The sequence below is a fragment of the Phaenicophaeus curvirostris genome, chromosome 16 (genome assembly GCF_032191515.1).
Source record: "Phaenicophaeus curvirostris isolate KB17595 chromosome 16, BPBGC_Pcur_1.0, whole genome shotgun sequence".
Classification (NCBI taxonomy): Eukaryota; Metazoa; Chordata; class Aves; order Cuculiformes; family Cuculidae; genus Phaenicophaeus; species Phaenicophaeus curvirostris.
This window is the reverse complement of record NC_091407.1, coordinates 3,752,983-3,772,124: the sequence shown is the minus strand read 5'-3', so window position 1 is coordinate 3,772,124 and position 19,142 is coordinate 3,752,983. Positions and strand designations below refer to the sequence as shown.

General features: G+C 44.0%; 1 protein-coding gene across 1 annotated transcript in view; it reads right to left on the bottom strand.

Moving 5' to 3' along the window:
- Window positions 1-16,703, bottom strand: part of FAM20C (FAM20C golgi associated secretory pathway kinase) — a 54,639-nt gene extending 37,936 nt beyond the window's left edge. Inside the window, exons 1-3 of the mRNA XM_069870494.1 lie at window positions 16,129-16,703; window positions 14,036-14,208; window positions 5,495-5,573 (exon numbers count right to left, since the gene is read on the bottom strand). Coding sequence (XP_069726595.1) covers window positions 5,495-5,573; window positions 14,036-14,208; window positions 16,129-16,658 — 782 coding nt within the window. The 5' untranslated portion in view covers window positions 16,659-16,703. The remainder of the gene's footprint in view (window positions 1-5,494; window positions 5,574-14,035; window positions 14,209-16,128) is intronic.
- Between the last annotated feature and the right edge of the window lie 2,439 nt (window positions 16,704-19,142).

Below are 19,142 nucleotides of genomic sequence, written 5' to 3'. Positions count from 1 at the left end.
CCTGATGTAAGTACAATCAAATCTGCCTGTCAGTCTCACTCAGATAAACGTTTCAGCAAAAATTTGGTAGGTAAGGATTTGAATGCCCTTACAAAGCCCAAAATCTCTTGGATGAGATCCACAGAATATCTGATTACTGATTGTTCTGTCCAGCGGCAAAGACAGCATATCTTTTTCACAATGTAATGAGGCAGAACTCCTTGCAATTTTAAAATGCACCTATATAAAATGAATACCAGGTTGGGATTACTAGCTTCAAGCTTTGCAATCAGTTTATTCAACCAGAGCTCTCCAGTGACCAGTACAGTAACACGGCTTAAGCTAAGCAACAAAACATAGCGGCTGCATTTGTACTTTGACCAGCAACTGCTCAGACAGGTTTCGTGCAACACATTCCAGTGTGCTGAAGTGTTAATCCTGGAAGGCTACTAGCATGGCAGCTACTGTATACATATCTCATTTCTCTAGCTGCTCAGAAAAAACATTGCAATTTGATTTAATTGCTATGTTGACTTATAACGGTATGTTTATACTGGATGCCTGCCAGCTGAAATGCAACAGGTTTGCAAAATGTATTTCCTCAAAACAGCATGATACGGAATGTAATAAGGAAAGCAATCTTCCACTGGCCCTGATTCTGAAGTTCATTTCAACTCCTCTGACTTGGAAGCAATGCTACCAAATCAGAAGAATTACACCAGCCTAATTGATATGATAATCAGGCCTGGAGGCTGCATTTTGCAGGTACAACAGTCAGACTGCAGCTTTGGTAAGGGAATGTAACTGTAGGAAATAAAAGCTATTAACAGTTGTTTGCACTATGGGGATTGTTTGGCCTATTTAATATCCCTATCAAAAGATGCATTATTTGTTGAACAGTCCTAAAAGGAAAGGAAAGAGAAACTGAAAGAATGTTGCTAATTCTTTGTTGCTATAAGTATGAAATTTAAAAGCCAGTAAAAAGCTGTGCTTTGCCAATCAAAACGGAAATAATATCTTTCCAATGACCTTGGTTGCTACATTTCAGCTCAGCCAACAGCACCCACGTCTTTGATCCAAAAGATATGCTATAGGAATGTTACAGAAGCTGAAAGGTGAGTGTGCTAGTTTTATTTTTCCAGAGCACTAGCTTTGCACTAGACTGTGACTACCAGCTTATTTTGTGGCTGGCACTGGCATGCCTCTCGTCTCTGAGAGCTGCAGGAACCCTGATCACATCATTAGCATCATCCTGATGCTCATTGGTTCTACTTTGTTAAAGACTTTAACCGTGTAGTTCAGTTACTGAAAGAAACAGCCATGGGGTTCTTACCAAACCTGCACTGTGACTCTTAAAAACAGAAGACAAGAAAAAAATATGTTAAAAATATCAGCAAAATCTAAAGTTGGAACAGTACCGGCTTTTATCTCAGTTTCAGTCAAAAGCGAGACCTCTAGGTGCAGTAGTATTTCTTTGAATGGAACAAATAAGCCTCAAATATTTTACAGTGAATACTCTTTCTACACATTTCTACAGAGCAGTCTATAAAACTGGGAATGTCATTCTTAAGCGCATACCAAGGGACACTTTTCTCACCACTCCAGTAACAGGGTATAATTTTCTATTGGATCCTATTTGGCTTTTCCATAAGGAACTGTGAAAACTCTCTCAAAATCCTGGCAATATTGTATGCAACAGGAATCCGAACATTGACTCTGCTGAAGCAGAATCTCCCCCTTCAAGAATAAATCCTTGGGAAATAAAAAAACAGTGTGTTCGTTTTGCTGCTGAGCCAGCTCTTTAACTACACCAGCTAGCAGAAATAAAGGGAAGCCAAATAAAGCTGTAAAGTGCATGTTCCTTTTGAGCAAAAAAGCCAAAACTCTTTGAAATTTATGGGTCTACACCATCCCTACCTGATAGGTCATATAGAAAGCTATGGCTGCAGATATCAGTGATCATGTAAATAAATTTTATTATGCTGCACAATACCAGCACAGTTAGACACACTAATCATGAGAGAAAAGGAGGTTGCTATTTTTTTCCTGTCCCATATGGTAATAATTTTGTATGATTGAACTGTTATGAGCTAAATAAAACTACACATTAACTGTAAGACACATTGCAAATACATTAAATCTTCCCTGGAGTTTTAGCAAATACTCACTTTTTCTATGATGCATTTGGAATTAGCAAAGGAATCTACACTGGGCCACAGGATTTATAAATAGATTTGGCTTCCTCTGTAATACTTTATGGGCAATTATTTCAGAAAATGAAGATGCAGAGACACAAATAAATAAAATAATTGCCGTTGATCAGGCTTTATTTACCACTATCGTATTTCCCTATCTGTTAAGCTTCCCTCCTCTCATTTGCTCTGGAAGCCTGAATCAATGATTAGATGAAGAGTTGTCAGTTAATGTCAAACACTGAGCACAAGAAGTGCCAAAGGCAGATTCTGTTTTTCCCATTTCCAAATCCTGCCTAGGCCTTTCTGGAGCTGGCTTACTCCCTGGATAAATTCAACATGGGATTACGAGGCTGGGAAAGGGCACAGCAAGTCAGATGAGTTCTGCAGGGCTTCAAGCAATTTGCCAGAATATACATTTTGCTATGACTCCCCTGCAAAAGTCACTGTCAAAGGTCTGGAGACCTCCCCTTCTGCTAGCAGATGCCTAGCTCTGTCAGGGAAGGGTTCATATTGTCTCCCTTATCTGCTGCAGTCCTGATCGACATCAATTCAGTTTGGAAGATATTGAGTACAGCTATATATAGCAAAAATAGCTTTCCAAGTAGTTCAAATGAATCAAAGGCAGGTAGAGACTGGCCTCATGCCTGCATAATACCCTATATGTACCTCAAACCATTTAGCTTTCATTACTTTGGATCTCAGATGGGGTGTGAAACTCAGGATTATCAATTTTCCTTGGGATCGGGCCTGAAATCTGACTGACATGAACTGTGTTATATAAAAAACAGTGTCTCAGTTCAGTTTAACATACAGATGCAACTCATATTCCCCCTTTTGCACTGAAAAAATGCACTGAGGCCCCAGTTTTCACTTGCAGCTGGGTACTCAGTGCTGTTTAATGGTAGTGTTACCTGGGATTCATAAAAAATGTCGCTTGTACTAAGAGGCTTATCAGCTCAGGAGAGAGAAAAACATAATTTCTCCTGCTTTGAAAAAGCATGGAGCTGATAACCCAGTAACAACTAAAACACACAGGAGGTACCACATGCGAATGTCCTGACTATCCTCCAAGGGCTTACTTCAGCAACCCGACTTCTGCAGTGGCCACCAGGATGATGTTTCATTTAAAAAAATTAAGATTCAGAAAAAATGTCCTGGTCCTGATGACCAGAGATGCCTGGCTCTGATCTGTGAGCTCCCTATAGCCTCCTGCACTAGGAAAGGCACGCCCAGTTTTGTGAAGCCTGGATCAGAAGAGTTCCCTGCAGAAACAAGGGAGCACAGAAACGTCCTTGAAGATTGTCTAGGTTCTGAAGAAGACCCTGCAAGAAGAAGTGTCGTAGCTTTAAAGTCTGGGGGGGTTCTTTGTTTGATAGTTCTAGGCTGGTTATTTCTGTATAAAGAAATGATGCTGCAAAGCTCTCCAGAACTTCAACAACAGTCCACAAGCTAGTGAAAAAGGCCAATGGGACCAGATGCCAAAGTAGCTCAGAAGATTTATGCTAGCTGAGCATCTGGCTCCCTGTTCCTTGTTATCAGAATGAAGACAAATACTTGCAAATATCCTTATTCAAAACCACTAATGTGTTCAGCGATGCTCAGCACAAATGCACCAGCATTCCTGCTGTAAGGTGTGGTAACGGGGAACGCAGCTGCTCAATGCTCTAATGCTGCTTTTTCCAGTGGTGTATGCAACACAAAGAGTAGTGATTTGCCCTTCAAATCAAGCAACAGGAATGATTAAGACATCATCAATTTTTGTTATTCTAGTGGACGGTAATAATTGCTTCTACACAGGAACATGGCTATACCTCTATTGTCATCCGTCATCTTCCTAAGGCTGTGTTTAGTACAGTAGAAATGCTAAAGTTTTGATTTGACCTCATTAGAATTCTCACGATTACAATGCCATACCAATTAAAGTTGCAGATGAAGGGGGATGGACCCATACATTGAGGAACTGAGGATCTGAGAATTCAGGGAAAGGGCAGAGAGAGGAAGGGAAGACGTTGGAGCAGACGCTCTCTGATACCACCTTCCCTCTCACTTGCCAGTATTATTTGTACTGCCTCTGACCTCTCCCAGGCAATCAGTGATTCTCTAGAAGCATGGAGAAATTTGTGTGCAATTTGGGAAATAACACAGCCTTTGCACAAATGCCATGTGCTGCCTGGAAGTTCATAGGATTTCCTTGTGATTCCCAGCATAAATGCGCATAAGGAGTGTCCCTGCTCAAACATGAGTTGAAGGAAAGCGGGACCAATTATTTGACCCTTCTAGCAGTGAAATAAGATCAAGTCAAATCCTCACTTGTCTGAGGTCAGTTTATAGCAAAATCTATAGTGAAATAGGGAGTTTCACAGTCTCCAGCCAGCAGCTTATCCCCCGAGCTGTGCCTCCCACTATAACTGTAACACAATGCCAACACATATTCCAAACCACTTGTTCTTGGTTACTTCAGTCTTTTATGGACCATGCTAGAGGAAATTAACTGAACTTCCCTACAGTGGGAACAAAAGAGGAAAATGAATTTACTACTCCAGTGGTACCATTGACACAAATATTGAGTAGCTTCATTAAACATTTTGCAGCTCTGAGTGTCTTTACTAAACCCTCCACAATAAGTACAGACTAATTTTCCTTATTATAACACAAACATACAGGTTAGGATTCAGAACTCATTTACATCTGCTTTGTATCTGAATAACTTCCCTGATTTCAATGGGATCCGGGCAGGTGCATATGAAGGCTGCATCATCCTTATCCTTCCCTTTCTCTCTAGATTCATTATCTTACAGTACCACTCTCAGATAAACTCATTTACACAGTCAGTATAGCCACAGCCAAACAACTAAAACAACCCTTTAATGCAAACAACAATAAATCAATGGATTAAATTATAATTTATCAGCCAGATACAATTTAGCCTTCCCAAAGCTTTTCTGAACCATGTCTCTTGTCTGGCCATATTCCAGAGAAGCACGGACTCTGGCTCAGGCCTGTGGAGTAAATTAACATAAGAAAGAAATGCTGAAAACATACTGTATTCATGACGGGAGATTTCACAGAGATCAGAGTGACTAACATTCCTGAGAAGACTAATGTATCTGAAGCCTCCTCAGTACCTTTTCCAAAGACCAGCCTAGCAGGGCAAGGTTTCAGCTGCCCCTGAAGCTCTACATTCAGCAGCCAGCCTAGGGAACCAGACATTGACCTGAGAGATACTACAGGAAACTTTTGGTGGCTTAGAAAACGGCAGGGGGCTTTTGCATCACAATTTACATCACGATCACTTTACAACACAGGGTTTTTTTACTTACTTCATGGGTTTGAACAATGCTTGTCCATAGTTCTGGAACGTCATGATCAGTTTCAGCTGGGTGCCTCCTGATTTCATGGCTGTGGGAAAAAGACAAAACGGCTTTCAAATGCTACACGCTGATCTACTTACATTCAGCTTCCTTGAAACAAGATCACACATCTTTTGCTCTGTATTAGATTCAGCACTGCGATATCTGAGCACCAAGCAGGGTAATCCTAACTGGACAACAGATTATTCAGCAGGTGCAGAGAACAGGGGAGGGCTTAGGGCTGCCAACCAGGGCTACAAACAGACTGTGCTCCCTGGTATGTCTTTGTCTTCTTCAGTTGGCCACTATGGGCACCACAAGCACCATAATTGAATGGCATGTATAGAAACAGACCATTTGAGTCTTGTTTTCTCCAACTTCAATCGCTTTCGGAGTTCCTTCTAACAAGGGACTCACACTGGGAAAGGAGATTGGGTGCTTTCAAACAACACTGTAGCTGGGCTGTACAGTCCTATGCACAGCAGACATCTCCTTAATTAAAACTATGAGCAGATACTATAGCAATCTCTGATATCCTCTGTGATTTTAATAGTTGTTTCTGAGCAGTAGAGATATGTAAATTCACCTTCTCTATGCACAATGGATACGTATCCAAGCCCATCCATTAAATTCAATGGATATTAAGGTGATTCATACACGAGAGCTGAGCTGTGCAGAGCGGGCTGGCTCTGGTGGTAGGGGAGGAGAGAGCATATGGAGGTGGCAAGGACTGTGGTCCATGCTGCACACTGAGGGACATCCTTGCTCAAACACTAAATGCACTTACTTCCCAGCAGAGAGCTGATGGGAACTTAAGACCGACAATATTCATACCAGCGTGCACAAGTTGGACAATATTATGTTAACATCCATATTATAGTGCTTCTAAAGTCAGAGGTTGGGTTTTTTTTAAGAAAAGAATTCATAAAAAATGCATTTTACTTAATGATAAGGTAACTTTAAAAACTCAAATATATACTTTGGCAAATCAGCTGCTTTTTTACCACCTCAATCAAAACTGCTCCGAAGAAATGAAATGACCTACAACCTGACTCCTTAATTCACTTCTGTGTTAAGAGAGACAGGCCATGGCAGTCATGTCTGTGCGGATGAGTCAGTCCTTTAAAAATGCTTCCCACATATGATCAGATAATCAACCCCTTTCTTTACAGTTCTAACAAAACCCGTGTCAACTGGAGAACTACATAAATGCCAAGTTACCTTGCTCTGTAAATTTTGACTTAGAGCTGCCCTTGTTCCACCTGTATAGCTTGTACAATATTTTTTTTTCTCTAAGCAATGCCATTAGCTGCATATCCTTTTAATTCCTCATCTCTATGTCTTATTACTGATAGGTCATCAGCTCTCTTTCAGCACTTGTAATCTATATTTTCGCAACAAAATGCTATGTAATTATACTTCCCCTAGAATAAAATCCCTCCTGCCTTGTTGTTTTGCTGACCCCAGCCTTCTCTTGCATTTCCAGTTTATCCCAAAGGAATAAATAAATAATTAGAAATTAAAGGGCATTAAATAACTTGCATAGAACAGGTAAAGCAGAAGCATACGGTGTTCACATATCAAACTCCCTCTCTCCTCCAGGGGAGGTCAGTTGATCTGCACTTGAGGGAAGAAGGAATAGTAGACCTTTTCATACCCATCCTGGAGCCTGAAGGCAATGAGAAGCAGCAATCCTCCAGCTAAGAATCTATATATGCTGCCTGCAGACCATTACAGCCCAGGTATGCACCCTGGAAACACTTCTGGTTAGTTTGGACAGCAGACAGCGAGAGCTGCCCTTGCCTCATTCCCCCAAGAATTCATGGCCATGCCCAGGACCAGCTCCCACCACCTTCCCAACCCAGATACTGTCAAGCCTATTTTGATGTACAGCTGGGAAGCCAAGCAATTGGGAAATCACAGCAAGGCAAAGAAGAAGAAAAGAAAAAAAAAAAAAAAGATGTTCCAGTGTGCCTTTTTCTAAGCACAAAGCTTCAGATACACTATGAGGACTGGTTTCTCAGCAAACTGAAGCCACTCCACAGATAATGATTTTGTTAGCAGCCGAACTCAACAATGAGGGTGTCATCACCAAGCAGGGAAACGTATGATGAAGATTAACAATTCAGAATAATTCTTCCATGAGACACAAAGGCCTGGCTTCTTGTCAGAAGGATTTGAGCTGAAGTAAGACAAAAGCATCTCCCCGGTCTTTTCAGATCCATCTTATTGTATTGCCTTAATTGGTTGCAATAGTAGCCCCAACCAAACACAAGTTTTGCTGGCATGTTGTCCCCCACTGCTGCTAGGAGAAAACCTGGGACGTCCTCAAAACAGAGGATGATATTGGTAGGAACAGTGTCCCATTGTGTCTTACAGCAGGGCATGCTGGAAGCCACATGCATCATGGCCAATGCGTGCCAGAGCTCCACATTGGCTTCCTCCACATCATCTGGACTCACATGCAGATAGATATTCTCCCTTTGGCTGCTCATTCAGTGCTACAGATGTGTCAGCCAGGCTGGAGGTGATTCAAAGTCACCCTCCAAGACAGACTAGTTAAAAGTCTAACGTTGTAATCAATGCAAGAAGAAAATGCAGTGCTGAGCTTAGATTGTCCTCTTGAACTCAACAAGATCCTTCATGAATCTCCAAATTAGGCAGACTTGGGAGCGGGGCCTGGGGAAAGCCACCAGCTGCCCAGGGTGCCCAAATCTTAGGGGCAGTAATGCCAGAAAAAACAGGTCTCCTTGTAGATAATTCATTTAGACTTCTAGGTCAGATGACTTCCCTTGCCCTAACTGTGTTACATTTGTCTACTGGCTTCCCTCTTATTTTCTGAGCTGCATTCCTTCAGCAACTCCCTTTCTAACTCTGCTTAGACCTCAGTTATACATGTCCCTCTGGCCATTACAGCCAAACAGGAGTAGTCCCACTACCTGGGACCTACCACTAGCTTATACTGAACAAATACTGCTTGCTTATCTGGAGATGCCATTGTTCCTTCACCTACTGCCCACAGGAACATTTCTGAAGGATTAATAATAGCCAGAAGCAGCATATAAAACTTTCCAAGAACTTGGAGGATGCTACACGATTGCAATCTGTCACGACTATAGTCAGCAGGCTTAGGTATTTTTAAGGCCTTGCAATATAAGACCGTATTGACTCCACAGGAACCACTAGTCACACTCTGAATTCACTTCTTTTTTTGTTTTAAAGCTTTCTGAATATACTGTAACATCCCAGGTCATGAACAGCTCTCACAAAGACTTTATAAACCTGCTAGCTCCCAGCAGATACCTCAAATCAAGTCTTATACAGCTCCTGGATATACTGGCACGGTGTTAAAAAACAAATCCCAATACAATAATTACTTTTTATCTTCAGGCAACTCAAAGCCTCTCTTTTCCCCCCAAAGCAGAAGAAAATGGAAAGCAGCATTAACCCTTCCTGTTAAGCCACTGCAAGGGCTTTTGGGTGTGATCAGCAATCTCCCTAACTTCAGGAGGCCTTGTAAAAAAAAAAATTCCCTGAAATATCTTTTTGCTTGAGTGTGGGATTAGAGTCTTGTCCTAAGACTAGTGAAATTGGTGGGATTCCTTCTGGTTTCTCTCACAGACTTTGGATCAAGCCTTCAAAAATCCCTTCTCCTTTTACATCTATGAGCCTGTTGTCACAGCCACATTTTTGACCTGAAAAGATTTGGAGTTTGACTAGATCTGGCTTCCCAGCTCCTCTCTTTTGATGCACGATAGCTCTCATCCTACTGACTTGTCTAGACTATGATGTCTTTTAATGGAGAGGGAGAGTCTCCACAGGACCTATGAACCCAGATTTGCTCAGAATTCAACAAATATTTTAAATTGCATTTAATTACGCAGTGCTAATGCCTGAGAAGTGAGATACTATCAAAGTTTGGGATGCAGAAACATTTGAAACAGAGGATATTCAGATCCATTTTGGATTCCTATTTATAGATCAAGCTTAAATTTAACTTAAACATGTTGATTCGCTTTAACAAATAATACACGGCCCCAGGCTAGAGACATGGCCCTGGTACAAGCTGTAAGAACATATTTCAAAACAAATGCAAGCCCTCATCATCTCTTAATTTGCTCTTGTTCAGCCAATTCTGCTAACTTGTTTTTAAGGGCCTTTCTTGGTTTAGTCAAGAGAGTAAAAATCTCCTGGAGAGGAAGAGATCTGTGAAATCATTCAGAGGCATTGTTGTACATTTTAGGTCTCTTCCTTTCATCTGGAATTGTATATTAAATCAGTCTGTTGACTCTTGGCAGATTCGTTGTTTTCTTATACAGTAAATCAATAATGCTACATTTCATTATAGTTTTTACATGTTCTCAACAGCACTTTCTCCTTTCCTTCGGATGAGTTTTTTATAATTTCCTTTAGCAACAGAATTCAGGTTCAATATTCAGCATCTTGCCTTTTTGCTTTTTTTCTTTTCTTTCCTGACTTGAAGCAGAGTCCACCTTAGCTAACTGCAGCATTTATTCACCGTGTGAGTAATCATGCATGCTTGCTTTCTAATTACTGCCTGTACAAACTGAAGGCATCACAGGTTCAGAAATGAACTCAGCTGGGTAATGTTCCCAAACCTCTCCCACCAGAGAATTTAAAGAATCAAAAAATAAACCCCAGCTAAACAGAGGAATGACAGAAGCCTTTCCTGCTCACAGGCAACTCCACAACACAGCTCCAGACAGCAATGTGACCAAGAACAAGACCACACTGCCCCTACAAAGCACCATGTCATATTTGTTGTTTAACTGCTGACAGTGCTGCCACAATTATGTACAGATGTCTTGTAAATATGCAAGAAAATAGCTAACTATGGTTATTTATGCATGCAATAAACAGTTATGAAAGGCAAAGGAAATCTGCAATTGCCTGTGCTTTTTCTGAAAACTGGGTTTCAGTGCTCGGTGGAAAAACAATTCTCTTTAGGCTCTATTTATGGCAGGAGGAAATTTTCAGTGAATTAAATCAAATTAAGAGTGATCCCGTTATGCTGAACAAAATGAATAGGAAATACATATATTGATGCAGGGCACAGAATACATCCTCGGCTTGAAAGCTCAGGGTAACTCTGTCCTTTTCAAGGCCAGCTCTAGGTGTCACTGTGGGAGCTGAATGTGATGCTCCTTCCCATCCGTGATTTGTTCCATTTAAACTTTAACATCAAGAAAATGTCACCTTGGTGCTCCCTGCTCTTGGGAATTGCTTCTGTCACCATTTTCATTTTAAAATAACACTGCACGTTACAGAGTCATGTGAGCAGTTCTGATAGATGGCAGGGGGATCAAGCTGGTCACCACTCTTCTCCTGATATAATGCAAGCTGAGCATTGAAATTACAGTGCAGCTAAGAAAGTTGTTTAGCACAACTAAACCCACACAGCAAATCACCTAATACTATAACAGCCAAAGCAAACCTGAATACTGGGAAGAAACTGAATAAAGCAGTGTCCCATTTCATCTATTAGCTTGTATATTTAATTGTCCCACTTCTAAAAATGAAGCCTGAAGATTGAGCATCATGAAGATTTCACGTTAATTCTGACATTCTTTGCACTTGCCTTAAAAAAAGAAAACAAAAAGCAAAATGATAGAAATTGACCATACGGGAAAAAAATAGAAAACTTAGAAAATATGCAGGAATATGGTCAAATATATTACTCCTCGTTAACTAGCGTACATGCTTTTGAATCCCTGCTGCTGCTCTGCAGTAAAACTGAAAACCGACAGGTACTGTTTTAAAACATGTATTTTTAAACACCTAAAAAAACAAGACATGCTGCACCATATAAAACATAAAAACGTATTAACAATATTCTCTTTCTTGCTTTGCAACCTGACTGAAAGCTCCTGAAACTCCAAGGAGGCAGGCAGTGGATGCTACAAGCAAAATTCAGTTCCTGGCATCTTTCTATTGGCAAAAGACCCCTTCCATTTCCATAGGCTTGATTTTAGACTTGGATTTGTGTGTCAGAATCATTCCTTGTCAGCTCCCACAGTGATCGATACCAATACCAAAGGTACCTGATGTTTTAATTTATGGAAATTATCTTGAATCATTGATAGAAATCATGACTCTGTGCTTTTGTTGGGGGTACACGAGGCCGTTCTGTGCTCTGAAGAGCCTTGTTCAAACATTAACAGAGAGACAATCCCATAGGAAATTGCTAATAACAATCATAAATCTTCCTCTGTGGGCCCATGGCCCTTTCCCCTTGTTGATCTGAAAGCTCTATCAAAACCATAATTAATGGAAACCTCACGACCCATCTATATGACACATTAGGTGAAATCATGGCCCCAAGGAAGTAAGTGGCAAAACTTCCACTTGCATCACCAGGATCAGGATCTCACTCCTACTTTTTATAATAACCATTTTGCTGCTAGGTTAACTGAAGCATAGAGAGATTAAGCAATATGCCCAGAAGTACAAGTGAAGAGTGACTACTAAACTACCATTTCTCATTCTTGCCTCCCTTTTTTTTCCACTACTTTTTATGTTCCTACATGAACCTTAACCATCCCACTGCTCTGCAGAAGTGACAGACTTTATGACTCGAACACTGCTGAGTTTGCTGCAAATACTGCTCTCCTCCTGCACAGACAACACTGCTGAGCTCTAATGTGTTGAAGAGGCAGGTAGAGATCGATACACTTAGCAGCCATACAGTACAAAACACCGCTACGGACAACGGGTTTTCTGTAAACCTCCAAGATAAGCTAGGAGATGGTTTGGTTGAGTATCACCTTGGCACAGAGCTGGGGACAGCCTGGTCACTGCCTGGGGCACTGCTGCTCTCTGTGGGGAACAGGGAGGGGCACAGCACCCATCTTTTCCTCCTCAAAGTACATTCTCAAAAAGCAATGTTAACATGTGTTATAAAGCGTTGGCTCAATTCCCATTCGTACATATCACTAATATTCCAGAAACTGTTTTTTATTGAGGGGAGAAGTCAGGAAAGGTGAAGACTATGTCAAGGAGAAAATCACTTGGACCATGTCCGTACAGAGCTCTTGTGCCCTCCAGCACAGACCAGAGGAGTAGGCAGAGTCTGCTGCTACCTGCAGTGCCACATCTGAGCTACAGAAGGGAAAATACATGGCTTAATTGTCAAACCTGAGCTCTTGAATGATTCACTCTGATCCAGAGTTTTGGGGATAGAAAACTGATCACAAGTTAATCAATGAGCCACGTGTCCACTGGACCCTTGAATCCAACATGTGGGATGGTACCTGGGTAACACAAACTGCTTTATCCAAAATCCTGCCCCAGAAGAGCTCAGAGCAGGACTGTGTGCTGAGTACAGCCACAATCGGGCAGCTCAATTCATGGAGGCAAAGCACTCTGCATCTTACACCTACTCCATCCGGATCAGCTAAATCAGCCCATTCTTGATGTTTGAGGATCTCCCTTATTCCTACTCAGCAGCTGCTGTGATTCACACGATGGAAAACGTAAACCTTGGGGCTGCTCATGCTATTCTTGCACAGGCCATTTCCTGCTGAAGCCAGGGGAATTTTTGCCTTGCAGGGTTAAAGACCTGCTGACCTCATCTCCCAGTACCAACACGCTATCAGCACTTTTACAGAGCTCCTGCTATTTCATCCCTCTAAAACAGACTTAGCAACTTTGTGGTCAGTGCAAGCAACTTCATTTTCTGCATGGCTGATGGAAACCGCTGGCTGTGGTGCAGCTCTCTACCTCTGGAAACCGTGGGATGTGTATTTTTTTAGCATCCCAGGGCTTTCATTTGAGGTTGTAGTTTTCTTGCTCTGTGCAGCTAGGCAGGTAAATTCAAGGAGACACACGTTGCCATTAAACAGCCTTGGAGAAAAGCCCTGAATTGTGTCACCTTGTTTAACCAGAAGCAAAGGTTGACATGGGCACATCCCTGTTGTGGATTTACAAGCAGAATAGACAGAGCTGAACCTCCTCAGCGGGAGGCTAGACCGCCTACAGCGCCTTGTGTGATGCTGAGGGAAGCCGCAGCTCTGCTGAGCTGCAGAGCCCCGTGCGCCGGATGCTCCTGCAGCCATCGCTGCAGGGCTGCAGGTCAGCAGCCTCTCTCCTTCCTTAGGAAGACGAGTGCTGCCAGACACAGCCTTTTGAAGAATAATCACCTAATAATACAAATCTGTCTCGTGCAAGATGCTATCTGCTTTTTGCCATCCTTGTTTTATTATTATATTTATTTTAAAGAATCGAATAGGGCATTTTCAGCGTGATTGTGACTAAAAGATCTGTGAAATGAACGGGGTTTACCGTGCTGGCAGACTTTTCTCTTATTCAGGTAATACAAAACTGGCAATATCTCTTTATGTTTAGCAGAAAAATGAGCAGAGAGTCAGGAAACAACGATGTAGGCACACCGGAGAGAAGCCATGCAAAATATTCATTAATATTCAAACAGCAATGAGATCCTGAACAATGAGAAAATAATCATAAAAGAATGATATATATATCTGAACATACCAACACTGGTTATCTTTTGGGAGACCAGGTCTTGTAGTAAAGCCTCAATTGCTGGATTATGTCTGGAATACAACTCGTACCGATTAATGCCAATGTGGAATTTTAACCAGTTAGGGTAGGAGTCTATGGAGGTTTCTCCAGTTGGCAAAAATTCTTCATTATCTTCGTTTTGCCTACCATCAAGAAAAAAAAAAACAAAAAACAACAAAACAAAAAACCCAAAAATGAGGAGAAAGAAACGTTACAGTTTGTAACAGTCATCAAGAAACAGGGCTTAAAATGTGACAACTAGGAAGGGCTAAGCCCTACAGGGGCAGAAGTCCCCAGTTTGTCCCTATACTGGCAGCATCTGCTCCCACCTGGGGCTGAGTGGGAGACAGATTTTTCACCTTGACTCTTCCCACTTCATTTAAGGCCCATGAAAAACAGGACCAAAACTCAGAGTGACATCACTGAGTGTTAGCAGAGGCCCTTACACAGCAGAAACACAGACCTGCAAGTATAACGCTGTGCTTAGGTTGCAGAGGTTTTATGTTGCACACACCTTTTACAAGTCTGACCCAAAGGACAGCATCATCCTGAACCTTTATTTAACAGGGACTTAGGGCTGGGAACTGAGAGTGCAGCAGTAACTTGACCCATTGTACCAAACGCTCACACTCTCCTCTCTCTTTTTTTTTTTTTAAACAGAATGAGCAGAAACTGGATCACTGAACCAGTTCCTAAAGCACAGCTCTGGTTGGTTTTGCCCCTCCCTTAGCAGTAGGGTATTATTAGAGAAAGGAATTGTTCAAACGACTTCTCACTCCTGAATTTCATGTTAGTTCTGTGAACTATAGCTGCAGCCACTAAGGAAAACAGGCAGCTGAATCGTGGACAGCAATGACAATCTCACTCTTCAGCTACTGAGCACACCATCCGGTATCTTCAATCCAGAAGTCGTCCGTGTTTTCAGTCATCTCCCAATGTTCACACATTTGACATTTGTTTGTTTAGGTTTCTTCCCAACTCAGAGAAACCAGAACTTTTCCGGTTTATTTCACTTCATGGTCAGTTTCATTTATTGGATGGATGGGACCTGGACAATTCACACGCTGATGGGGCGGAAATCAGAAATATTTATCCTCTCTTTCTAAAGGTTTAGATCATGCTGACTGCTCTGCAGCTTGACAGAGCTTTTGCAGGGTACAATGCAGCTGTTCAAACATTACAATGTCAGTGTGTTTGGAAGAGGGTGCTGTTGTATCAGACAAGCCTTTTGATTTTTTCCACTCACTCAAATTTCTCAGCATTTCTTACAAGCCAACGGGGCACACGATTCACAGAGGCAACGACCTGCTCTGCAGGCTGGAGAGAGGCAGAGGTGGCCTCAAGCTCCACCAGGGGAGGTTTAGGCTGGACATTAGGAAAAAATTCTTCACAGAAAGGGTCATTGGGCACTGGAACAGGCTGCCCAGGGAGGGGGTTGAGTCCCCTGCCCTGGAGGGGTTTAAGGCACGGGTGGACGAGGTGCTGAGGGACATGGGTTAGTGTTTGATGGGGATGGTTGGACTCGATGATCCGGTGGGTCTCTTCCAACCTGGTGATTCTATGATTCTATGATAGGTGCTAGGACACTGGGGATTAACGGGGGATGAAAAATGTAGCACAGATCAGATCCCAGAGGCAGAAATACCTGCCAGGATGGGACTCCTTTGTGATATTAAACCTTGCATTTGAGAAAAGTTGATGGGGCCGGAGAAGAGGCCTTAGGGGGGCTGGAGGCCTTAGGGGGCTGGGGAACAGGCCTTATGAGGAGCGGCTGAGAGAGCTGGGGGTGTTTAGCCTGGAGAAGAGGAGGCTGAGGGGAGACCTCATTGCTCTCTACAACTACCTGAAAGGAGGTTGTGGAGAGGAGGGAGCCGGGCTCTTCTCCCAAGTGACAGGGGACAGGACGAGAGGGAATGGGCTCCCTGCAGCCCACCGAGCCGAACCCTCGGGACCGAGCCGAATCCCCGAGGATTCGGCTCGGTCCCGAGGGTTCGGCTCGGTCCCGAGGGTTCGCCTCAAGCCAGCCCCCCCCCCCCCCCCCCCCCCAGCCCCGCAGCACTCACCACTCGGTCTGCTCGGCCGCCCGCGGGTTGAACCTGATGTCGCTGTTGACATTGAAGAGCAGGTCCCCGTCGCCGAGCGGGGGCAGGGCGGCTCGGTAGAGCGGGTGCTGGAAGAGCGCGGCCAGCGGGGCGGAGGCGGCGGCGGGAGGCGGCGGGCGCGGCGCCCCGGGGGGGATCAGCCGCCTGGCCCTCGCCGCGCCGCCGCCGCCCCCCCCGTCCGCAGGCCCCGCGCCGCCGCCCCGCTCCGCCGCCGCCCCTCGCTCCGCCGCCTCCCGCGACTGAGACGAGAGGTTGGAGGCCGGCTCGGCGCTGAAGTCCTGCAGGATCCGCAGCGTGTGCTTGCCGGGCCAGCGCGGGGCGGCGCGGGGCGGCGCGGGGGCCGCGGGCGGAGGGCAGGAGCAGCCCGGGCGGCTCTCAGGGCCCCGGCGCTCCAGGCGAGGCAGCAGGTCGATCATGATGTGCATGGTGCAGGCCACGAGGAACACCATGAGGATCAGCACGCGGAATTTGCGCACCAGGAGCATTTTCATGGCCCGCGCGGAGAAGAAATGACCGAGGGAGGGAGGGCGGAGGGGCTGTCGGGCTTCCAGGCCCCCCCCGGGGCTTTGGGTTTCTCCTGGCGGGTCGAGAAGCGAGCGATCAAGTCAATAAAGTTACCTCCATAGGCGCCGAGGGATAAACAGGCTAAAAACAATAGGTCCTCATTTCTCAGTAGCATCAAGAACTTGGTTGGGGGGGGGGGGGGGGGAAGGAAGGAGGAGGGGAAAAAAAAGCAAAAAAAACCAATTAAAAATTAAAAAAAAATTTAAAAAAAAATTAAAAAAACCCGGAGCCTTTAAAATCAATAGCAAAACAAAGCCAGCGGTATCGCAGTGTATAAAGCCGTCCGTTCACGCGCGCTCTCCCTTTCTATCACAGGGTTCGCAACAAATAGGGAAAAGCTGGTTCTTGAAGAGAAATCGGCATCTGACACTAGCTGTAATTAAATAAACTTAAAAAAAAATACGACCCACAGGGAGGAGGAGGAGGGGGGAAGAATATATTAAGAAAACCTGTATGGCAAGGCGGCAGAAGAAAAAAAAATCATCCATAATATTTGGCTGTGCTCGGAACGCTGACTCCTTTCCTTTGGATTTGACCAGTGATGCAGCAGAAGCGCTCTCGCTCCCTCTCTTCTCTGAGACTCTTTTAAGAACATTGGCTGGAAAATAATTTTCTTAGAGCGGTTCCAGTTCCTTCATCCATGGCATCCAGTGCTTGGGAGAGATTAATATGTTCAACTGAGATCGAGTCTGGGTGGCTGCTGTATCCGAGCTGAGCTTTTGCTTTGGCTTGGGTTGGTTTTTTTTGGCTGCAAAACTGTCTGATGGCAGAACTGCAACATAAAGGTTAAATATGGCACAGGAAAAAAAAAGGAGAGGGGGTTGGTATTAGAGGAAAGAAAGTAATATAAATCAGTAGAGGTTCTTTTTAGCAAAGAGGTTCCGTCTTTGATCTCTGCTGAGTCTTACAGATCTGCCTTTTAGAGGGAGAGAGAGAGAGGAAGAGAGGAGGGGGGAGAAGGAAAGAGAGGGGAGAGATCTTTGGCAGGTGCAGAGTGAAAACCTCTTTCAGCTACACTGAATTCTGGAGACTGGTTGGACTAGTAGCTCTGCAGCTCCAGCTTTCAGTGGGTGTGTTAAATATTATGAGCGAGCCATGATTCCTGCCTTCCTCACGTCATAGTTAGGAGATTGGCTAAATAAACGCTACAGTGATAGTAACAGGAAAACCTCAACCAAAAGCGTTTTTTTTTTTTTCCCTTGCTCTCCTCCCTCCTTCCCACCCCCCTTTTCATTCTACTGCAGCTCCAACTGGGGCAAGGAGAGGGCGTCTGTTCCACAAAGGTTTGCAAAATTAAAAAAAGAAATAAAAATATATATATAAAGTGGTAGCAGAGAGGGGAATCTGCACTAACAGCGTTGCGAGGATTGAGTGTGGTCTTTGTACCCAGGCTGGGAATAGTGATTTTGCTCTGTCATTGTCTGGGCTGCCCGCGGCCCCTCGCACTCAGCCCCTCACGGTGCAAGGTCAGCACAGAAAGCTGTGTGTTCCGCGTCCTCCAGAGGAACAGTCTTTATTTTTAATCCGAGATCCTGTGGGCTGTGATAATCCGTGAGCGTGCTTTGGGGTAATCTGCCCTCCTTTCTGCTGCCGTTCGCTGCGCAGAAAGCTCTGAGCTGGGTGGCCTCATGGAGCTGGTGGTCCCAGGGCCAGAGTGCTGCTAGTTGTTGTCTAAGGTTGAGGGCAGTCTGGAGGAAGGGACAAATTACTGCAGTGTTCTTAAGGTAATCAGGCAGAGATGCCCTGGACTGCTGATTTTATCTTTCAGAGGGGGCTTCCCTGGATTTTATGATCCTTAGCAGGACTCTAACAACCATTGAGCGGGGCTGTGGTAGTAATGAGAAAGGTAACATGCTTCTGCCTACCACCTTTCCACAGAATTCCACAGAGTCATCTCAATGCTGATTGCTCTGGCCCGTTTTTCTCTGGATTAAGCAACACAAAAGTATTTCTTTCCCGGAAAAAGTATCCTCCCCTCCCACACCCCCCAGCTCCAGTCAATATTCCCTCACTGGGAGCTTCTGAAAACATGTGTTTAACTGAAACACATCCACACGCTGTCATAGCATCACCATGTTTTGGGCAAGAGAAGACATTGCTTTTCCAATGGGAAAAAGAAGACTAGGGGAAAAAGGAACTGAGGAAAAAAAGAGCTTTCAGGGCCATGATCCTATGGACTGCTCTGTATTTTTGTGGAGGAAGACCTGCCGTCCCAGAGGCACCTCTTGGTACCAAGGTTCAAGTGTACAGCTCGGTGTAGACACAGCACTTTGATTCCCATGAAAGCCATTATGTCAATCTGGAGCTTTCAAGTATGAGTATGAGTGTACTTAATTATAGCACAACATTTTGCTGTGGAGCCAGAAGAAAGGCTTTCCATCTTTTTCTGTCTTTTCACCAAAATTAGCTCA